This window comes from Pteropus alecto, unplaced genomic scaffold (assembly GCF_000325575.1).
Source record: "Pteropus alecto unplaced genomic scaffold, ASM32557v1 scaffold45, whole genome shotgun sequence".
Lineage (NCBI taxonomy): Eukaryota > Metazoa > Chordata > Mammalia > Chiroptera > Pteropodidae > Pteropus > Pteropus alecto.
The window spans coordinates 20,151,209-20,160,415 of record NW_006442491.1 but is presented as its reverse complement, the minus strand read 5'-3'; the positions used below and the strand labels follow the sequence as shown (position 1 = coordinate 20,160,415).

Here is a 9,207-nt window from a genome sequence, read left to right as displayed (position 1 = left end):
AAAAAAAAAAAAAGTTTAGTTATTATTGGGAGGTGATGGGAGGAGCTTGAGGAAGTTTCCTGCCAAGGAGTCCTGGGGTGGGCCCCAGGTGTCCCTAACTCTTGTCCTCTGAGACTCTCCTCATCCAGGCTAGGCTTTGGAAGATCTCTAAGACTTCCAAGGTCTGTCTTGGGGTGTAGCTAAGAACAGGAAGGAGAAAGGCTGCCCTTGGGTGGCCAGGAGCCCTGGGTTCCCTTCTAGATGCTGTGTCTATTTTGTTGTATGACTCTAGGCTTCTGGAGAGTGGACAGCTGGTCTTCACCATTTCTCAAGAGTCAGGTTTCTCTCTGACATGTGCAAAAACATGAGTGAAGGAAGGTGGGCGGGGATGGAGGAGGACTGGGGTGAGACACGGGGCTGTAGCCAGGCCAGCTCTTATGCAGGGCTGCCTCTAGGAGTCCTCTCCTGCACACAGAGCCTGGGAACCTTTCAGTTGGCTCCTGATGCTAAGTGAAGTCAATTAATATCAAAATAATGAGGTAATTACTATGATTTGGAAAATTATTAGAAAATGCTTTGAGGGAATTTCAGAGCAGAGAGAAGGGTGAATGAAACATCTGTGAAGAAAGGAATGAAGGGTTGTTCTAGATGTGGCATGAGGATGGGTGAGCTCTGGACCCAGGGGCTCCCCCCACAGCTTGGAACTCCTCCTGGAGCGAGTGACGGGTAGAGGAGTGAGTAGGGGAGAGCTCCCAGCTCTGGGTGTGTGGGTTGGGTGGGTGTTGGGGGAGGAACCAGGGGGTGGAATTTTCAGTCTCTAGGAATAACCTAGTGGATTCCAGCATGAAGGACAAACTCTGGAAGTAGAGGCCAGTTTGCTTTTCAAACCTCAACCTGCAGCCTCTCTACCCCTGGAGCCACCCTCATTCTGAGGACTCCTGAATCAGACTCCTGAATCAGAGAGGCTAGAAAGCAGAGGTTGGCAAAAATGTGATTCTTGGACCATAACAGCAACAGCATCGTCGCCTGGGAAGTTGCTAGAAAATGCAAATTCTCAGGCTACCAGCAGACCTACTGAATCGGAAACTCTGGGATGGGGCCCAGCAATCTGTGCTTTAACTAATGACTAACAGAGGTGTGAAACGACAGGCAGGGCCAGGCCTGGGAAGTGGAGAATAGATATCGCTTTGAGAGTCTTTTTAGGAGGTTGAATCCACAGGAATTGATGCCAGAGTGGATGTGGACAATCACATGGCAGTAATAGTTGTAGTAGTAGTAGTAGTAGTAATAATAATAATAATAACAACAACAACAACAACCAAACACATATTGTGTACTTATTCTTCAGTAACAGTGCTAAACAGTTTCTAGGTACTATCTCATTTAATCCTAAAAACAACCCCAATAAGTAGGTGCTGTTATGATCCCAATTTTTTAGATAGAAAACTGAAGAACAGAGAGACTGAACGCCAAAGACCGCACAGCTGGTGGGTGGTAGAACCAATGGTCAAATTCTGGGTTTTTGCTTTCTCTCTGATACCAGGCTGCTTTGGTAAATCCAAGAAGGGTGGTTGGTGACTTGAGTGAGCAGTAAAGACTGCTCAGGGGAGAAGTAACTTTCAGGGAGGCTGTTTTGCTTTTAAATTTACTGAACACTTAACTATGTGCATTTGCTGTACATTGTCCCATTTAAATGTCATTTTGATCCTCTAGGTATTACAACTATCCCCATTTTACAGATGATGCAATTGAGGCTCAGAGAAATAGTGTCACCTGCCCAAGGTCATAGTGAGTGGCACAATACAACTTTAAAGCAAGGCAGCAAGAATGTGGAATCCTGGCTCTTAATCTAGATAGGCAGAGCATAGACTTAGAGGGGACCCACCTTCACACAAGTCCCCCGGTTCCTGCCAGTCTCGGATGCTTACTCTGTGTCCCAAAGCACCCAGGATAGGTCCAGGTAGAGAGTATATCCACAGAGAATGTCCATTAAGTGATATTAATAACATTTGTCAAAATAAAACAGTCTACAAAAGCCAGAGGAGGGAATTAAAATTTATGGAGGCTCTTCCATGTGCCAGACACCTTATTTTGGGCTCGTTTAATTCTCTCAGATTGTATTATAAGTTGTACACCTGCAATTTATATATTGTTATTAACCAATATTGCCTCAATAAATTTAATTAAAAAATTTTCTCAGAGCCTTCCATCCTTTTGTTTTATTATCCCCATTCTTTCAGAGGGGAAGCAATCTACTGGAGGTCACACAGTGAGTCAGTGGAAGAGGCCAGGTCTGAGGCCAAGTCTCTCTGACCCCCAAGCTGATTCTCCTTCTATTGGCTGGGTCTGTCACTGGCATGGGGGGTGGGAGTGCTGAAATGGGATAAGATCAATACATGGCGACTGGTAAAATCATGGTAACAATAACCATTGTTATTAGCCCATCTGTGAAATGGATGTGTAATCCTCACATGAGAAAGGGAAAAAAGTGCTTTAGAGGTGGCAATCTCAAGGATCCCCACTTCCCACTCTATTCTAGACTTTCATCTTCTGCTGCGGCTGGATGGCGAGTCTGCCCGGGACCCTGCAGCCCTGGCTCTCTGCTACCCTCTGCTGGAAACTGTCAGATTTGACACTAGGACGCAGACTCCGATGGCCCCAGCACCAGCCTGTCTCCAGTTCGTTGATGGTATCTTTTGCGAGGGACCAATATTGGCTGGGGAGACAGGGCTGGTGAGGCTCTCTAGGGCCTCTGGTTCCTTCCTAGTGAAATATTGGATTGGGACTAAAAGCTCTTAGACCACGGCTCTGTCCCTGCCTAGGTTAACACCTTCCTGCCTCCATATTATCTTTAGGTAAAAAGTCAAACCCGTTGCCCTGGCTCCTGTCCCCTGTACCTCCATTCTCTGAAAGTCTCTTGCTCCTCACTTGAGCATCACTGAAGCCCAGACTGAACCATTACCCCACAAGGTTTATTTTCTTTTCCTAGGGCTAGAATTAGAGGCCCAGGATTATTATCTGGTTTAGGAGGAAAATGCTCTCTTAATCTCACGCACCCCAACCAACAAAACACACACCCAACAGCAAATGTCCTGCTTCCTAAGATGGTCGTCTACTTTTGCCCTCTCCTCTTTCTCCTGATTTCTACCCCAGGACTCAGCTCTTGGTCAGTTTTTCTTCTTTCTTTATACTCCCTTCCTAGGTAATCTTATGTTTTCCTAGGTTATCTTAAACTGTCACACACTTTGAACGTCTTTTAACTGCTTTGGCTCTTCGGAATCTCCTTCACCCAAGCCATCAGCAAATCTTAACCTCCTCAATATCTCTCAATTATATTTACTTCTCTCCATCTCCCCAGCCCCAGCAGCCACCTCCTTAGTCCAGGTCATCACCACCTGCCATATTGAAAACTTCAACAGCCTTTGTGCAGATTGTATTTTCCAAAGATGGGCTCAACAATAGCTCTCATCGCATATGCTCTTCTAGAATCCTGTCATTTTTCCATTAAGAGGTGGAGTAATTTCCCTTCCTCCCGAATGTGGGAAGAGCTTGGCGACTGTCTTGACCAATAGAGCACAATAGAAATGATGTTATGTGACTTCTTAGCCTAGATCATAAAAAAAAAAAGCCACCATGACCTTTTATGTTGCTTCCTTGAGACACTTGATCTTGCAACCCAATCACCATGCTGTGGGGATCATGGAGAAGCCCAGTAGATCATGAAGAACAGAAGCCTCCAGTCCTCAGTCCCACCCAAGCTCCCAGGCAAGAGTTATCAGCATGCTAGGTATGTGAGTGAGCCATCTTGAAAGTGGATCTTCCATACTCAGTTAAGTCACGCCATCTGATACTATATGGAACAGAGATGAGCTGTCCCCACGGAACCCTGCCTCACTGTTTTAAGCTTTTGAGTGGGGTTGTTTTTACATAGTAATATATAACTGATTACTTACCTAAATGATCTTCTTGCTTCCAATTCACATGCACCCCCCCCCCATTGTCTATATTCTGTTTAGTGGCCAGAGGGATCTTTTATTTATTTGTTTGTTAGTTTGTTTATTCAAAAAGCTTCACTGGTCCAAGGCATGGGACAGGGCTCCAGGATGGTTAGAAGGCTGCCTATCAGTTGCAAGGAGAGGTTCAGGCACAAGGCCAACACCAGGGGCATGCAGAGGGGCCCCTCAAAAGCCTCTGGGCTCCAAAGGCTCTTAGTCATGGTTGAAGGTGAGCCTTTCAAAGAGATACTTGCCCAGCCCAGCCTGGGAGTTGCTGGGGGCTGGCCAGCCTGAAGACATTAGTCAGGCAGTCCAGAGGGAGCTTTTACAGACATAAATTAGCCAAAGTTTAGAGTATTAGATACTCTGAACAGCTCTTCTGCTCAAAAAAAAAAAAAAAACTAAAATCTAATATATTTAAAAATATATTACTGAGCTGCTAAGAATGAAAGGAATATGGTAACATTTATTTTGATACACATTTATTCCTGCAACATCTGAATCTCATAATTTATAATATGTAAATAAAGGAGATTATCAATTTGTTAAAGCTCAAATATGACTAGACAAAAATAATTGTATCATCCATTTTAGATGTTCTCTGTCATATTTGGGGACATAAGTCAAGTATGACAGTGAATCTTTTGTTCTGAACATTTTAAACCTTTCTTTAATTGTAATAAAACTGGAGCTATACATATGTAGTTTTGTTGTGATATAGTGGGGAGATGGGTGATAATTAAGTAAACAAACATATGAACCATGAAGTACAAATTGTAATGAGTTCTGTGAAGGAAATGAATAGGATGGCTGTAAGAGAATTATTAGATTTTCTCTCAGCCTTGATTTGAACAGACTTTTTAAGGAGGCAGCCTTGAGTCCCTAGCACTTAGACAGCAAAATTAAAAAGTGTGAGTTCTCTCTCTCTGCCTTAGCTTGGATGGTGGGGAGCGGCTTCTTATTTGATATGGGCTGCCTTGTGGAGAGGAGAGATCCCTGATACTGGAGGCACCCAAGCTCAGGTTAGAGGGAGACCTCTTGGGGATGCTATAAAAGGGCTTCCTGCTCGAGGTAGGGTGGGGGAATTGAATTTGGTGACATTCAGTGGTTCTCCTCTTACCAAGATTTTAGGATGCTAACATCACTTTACTCTAAATTCTACAGGCCTGTGATTTGAATTCTCTGCCATTCTGAGAGTCAGTTTTATCCAGAATCTTGAGTAGTCCAGTAGAAGGGCCAATTCTAAGGAATCAGAAATAACCTGTTTAATATTTGGGCTCTGTCATTTACTAGTTGTATGACTTAGGACAAGTCACTTTCCCTCTCTGAGACTTGGTTTTCTCCTCTGCAAAATGGAGATTATAGTGCCTGCCTCACAAGGCTGCAATGAAGATTAAAAAGCAACATATAAGGGAAGCACCTGGTCTGGTTTCCATTCCATACGATACCATGGGGTCTTAAACTTTGGAAGCCTCCCACCCTCTATTAAGATTCGAACCTCTCCCGAGGTGCAGTATGGTGTCACAATGAGCTCTGGTGCCAGACTGCCTTGGCTTATTACATCATGTCTCTGAGCCCGTTTCCTTACCTGCTTAATAGAGATAATAACATGACCTACTTCCTAGGACTGTCTTGAAGGTTACATGAGATGATCCATGGTAAGGATTTATGTTAAGCAGTTAGTCCTGTTAACTCTCATTATTGCTGCCATCATTGGGTCTGAGATGCCAAGAGTGTAAGAATCTCTGCTTCCTGCCTTGGAGCCCATGCATAGAGACCTCTACCAAAAGGGGCCTAGACTTTTGGCCCAAGGGCTTGAGCTTGTAGGGCCTTCAGTGGGGAATTTGAGATTGGGCAGCGCCCTTCCTTCCTTCCTTTCTCCTTCTCTCTCTCTTATCCCTTGGGATTGAACTGGTTTCCTTTGGAAGCTCTGCCCTGGGGTTTGGTGAGGTGGAGCCAGGCCTGTGTGTGTGTGTCTGGGAGGACAATTTCTGAGTCAAAGCAGAGAGGCATTAGCTGGCCACAGTGGAGAGAGGAGCAGAGCATTCCTCTAGCTACAGGGTTCCTGAAGGTGGCCTAATGGGAATACAGCTGATTGGTACTGCCCAAATTATATGATCACATGCACACACGCACACACAACTCATACACATACTCACAAATACACGCACTACACACATACACGCATACATCACTGTTTTCTCTGGCTCTATATCCTTCTTACTTCCCTGCGAGTCTTCTCTTATTCTGTACACATCACCCCTCTCCTTCCTCCCTTCCCATTATAACCACAGAAAACAGTCCCCCGGGGGAAGAGCTCTGTACCAGCGCTCTTTCTCACCAAGTTTGTCCGGGACTCATTAAGTCTCTTTTAAGCAGGGCAGTACGTGGAGGGACTTTTAAAGATCTGGCTCCAGGCTTTGGTCCTTGGAGAGGAGTCTCACCGCCCCCTGGACCCTTGTCTCCTGCTTAATCCCTCCTCCCTTCCCTTCTTACCATGAGAGAGAAGTTTCCAAAAACCAAATAGATTATAGCTCTCATTTATTACAAATGCTCTATAGTCTTTAAGCAGTCATACTTTTAAAATATCAATGCATACGTAGTGCTATATTTCATTCCTTCTTCTTCCTATCCTTCCCTCCTGTCTGTCTTCCTCCTCCTCCTCCTTCTTCTCTCTCTCTCCATATACTTATTAAGTATCATATGTATGTCAAACTCTGGGTTCTTTTTTTTTTACTTGTGTCTCCCCTATTTTGACACTTATAACTGTAAAGCTATTTGATTGATGCCTATTTTCCAAGATAATTACAACTCATATTTTTTGAATGCTTACTATGTACAGGAATTATGCTAAACAATTAGCCAGTATTGTTTTATTTATTCCTCATAATAATCTTGGGGATATTAATTATAGTATTTCTATTTTATAGATTATGAAATGGAAGCTTAGGAGTTAAATAAGTCACCCAGGACCACATAAATAGAAAGTGGCACAGTGAGAATTTGAACACAGAAAATCAGAAACCAAAGCCACATTCTTAACTACTGTGGGATCCTCCCTCTCAGTGGACTGTATGTTCTGTGAGGCAAGATCCTGTCTGTCTTGTTGACAACTGAATCCCTACATCTTGCACTGTGTCTGGCACATTGTGGATGTTCAATAAATATTGATGAATGAATAAATGAATTGTAAACTTAGCCTTTGCTGCTACATGACCTATAGAAAGGAGGAGCAAGAGGAGTAAGGGCTTGGAAGCCTGACAAACCAAGGTTAGACTAGAGATCTGTTCTTACTAGTGGTGTGCCTCAATTTCCTTGTTTATAAAATGGGGGTAATATACAGGTTGTGCAGGATTTATGTGAGGTTTAAATGACAATATATATAAATCAGCTAGCTCATATGCCAACATATAGCAAACTGAATAAATGGCATCCATGTATTCTAGTGCATGTGCACATAATACATAGATGTATTACATAGGTGGCCTCAGGGGTTTTTAAGTAGTATAGAACCATTCCTTTATGTTGGACATCAGGGTTCATCTCTGGTTATTTGCAAGCATAGTTTACTGTGGACAATTTGTACAAGTACCTGTTTTCTTGTGAGCGTTTTTTTCTTCATGGTATTTTGTTTTGGAGGGTGCTACCTGAAGGTGCAGGGAGTCTACATACTGATGTGTCCCTAAGTATTTATTGCCCAACACATCCTGGCTGGGAGTGAAGGATGGAGACTAAGGGCAGTTAAAAGGATTGGTTGAGGTGTGTAGATTTGTGAGATTTTTCTGTTAACTGTTACACTTTAATTTTATATTTGGCATCTGTCTAGCAGTGTGGGTCAATGTCCAGGCACTGGTGTCAAAGAGGTCTGGGTTTGGCATATAGTGGATGTTCCACTCACAAATGTGTGACTTCGGCCAATTAGACCTTCTCAGTCCAAGTTTTCACTTTTGTATAATGGGGCTATTCATAGCTACAACATGATGCTACTGTAAAGATGAGATAACATATGAAAAATGTTCAGAGCTAGGCCTGGCCAATAGTAAGCATTTACTATATGAAAGTGATGATATTAACTGCATAGAGATTTACAGTTTTCAATGCGTTTTCACATCGATTTAATCCTGACTCAAGCCCTGTAAGGTAGGGATAATTATGACCCCCATTTCACAGATGAGAAAATTGAGATTTAAATAAGTGAAATGCTGGGACCAAAGTCGACATGGAGCTAAAGGAGTATGAGCAGGGATCCTAAACGGGTCTCCAGACGCCCAGATCCAGAGCCCCATCTTCCAGCCCTCTTCCTTCACAGTGGGAGTTCCCGGTCCTTCTCCAGCAGAGTCTCTCAGGTGAGACTTCAGGCTTTTCTGTATTCGACTGTGGACAGAACAGGGGGTTAATTTCTCAAACTTCCTTCTGAGTGGGGACCATGTCCACTTCCTTCCCAAACCCTAAGCAGAGTCAGCAGCGTTCTCAACCCAGTAGGCGTGGTCTGTCAGCTTTAGAAGCCACGTCCACAGGCAAAAGCTCGGGCTCCAGCTCCTTCCAAAGCTCCTTTGCTAGCGATCATGCCTGTCAAGTCCCTCGCGGCTCAGTGGCTACCTCTTAAACTTAGGCCCTGTCCCTGGACTCCTGCATTCCGTCATGCGCAGCCCCGCCTCGACGCCCAAAGCCTTGCCCCAGGATCTATGTGTCTTTTTCTTGCGCTCTTATGTCTCGGCCCCCGATGGCCTTGCTCAGTAGTCTCCTCCACAGGACTCTAAAGCTCCGCCCCCGACACGAAGCCCCGCCCGGCTCCCGCATCTCACCGGTTCCAGTTCTTACTTTGTGGCCTCGCCCCCGATGCCCTTATGATCCCACCCCCCAAGTAGTCCCTCACTATACATCCTTCGGCTCCTGGGCCCCCGCCCCAGTCTCCCGCTAGCTTGCCTTCGGCCACGCCCCTCGCCATGAGCCACACCCACCAGATGGTCCCGCCCCTTTAGGCTCCACCCCCTGTGGCCCGGGTAGGGTGGCAGCTGGCCCTGCCGGGCCCCCTCTGCCCTATACCCTGGGCGCTGGGTGGAAGCCGGCCGGGCAGAGTGGGGCAGGGCGAACGCAGCGACCCAGGGGCTCGGAGGCGAAGATGGCGTCAGGCCGGCGCGCCCCGCGCACCGGGCTGCTGGAACTGCGCACCGGGGCTGGCTCGGGGGCCGGCGGGGGGGGGGGGCAGAGGGGGCTGGCCAGCTGCGGGGGA

General features: G+C 45.5%; 1 protein-coding gene across 1 annotated transcript in view; it reads left to right on the top strand.

The window, feature by feature from the left end:
* The first annotated feature begins 8,969 nt into the window (after positions 1–8,969).
* The window catches only part of SNTA1 (syntrophin alpha 1), a 25,457-nt gene continuing 25,219 nt past the window's right edge, over positions 8,970–9,207 (top strand). The window contains exon 1 of the mRNA XM_006921722.3: positions 8,970–9,157. Coding sequence (XP_006921784.1) covers positions 9,097–9,157 — 61 coding nt within the window. The 5' untranslated portion in view covers positions 8,970–9,096. The remainder of the gene's footprint in view (positions 9,158–9,207) is intronic.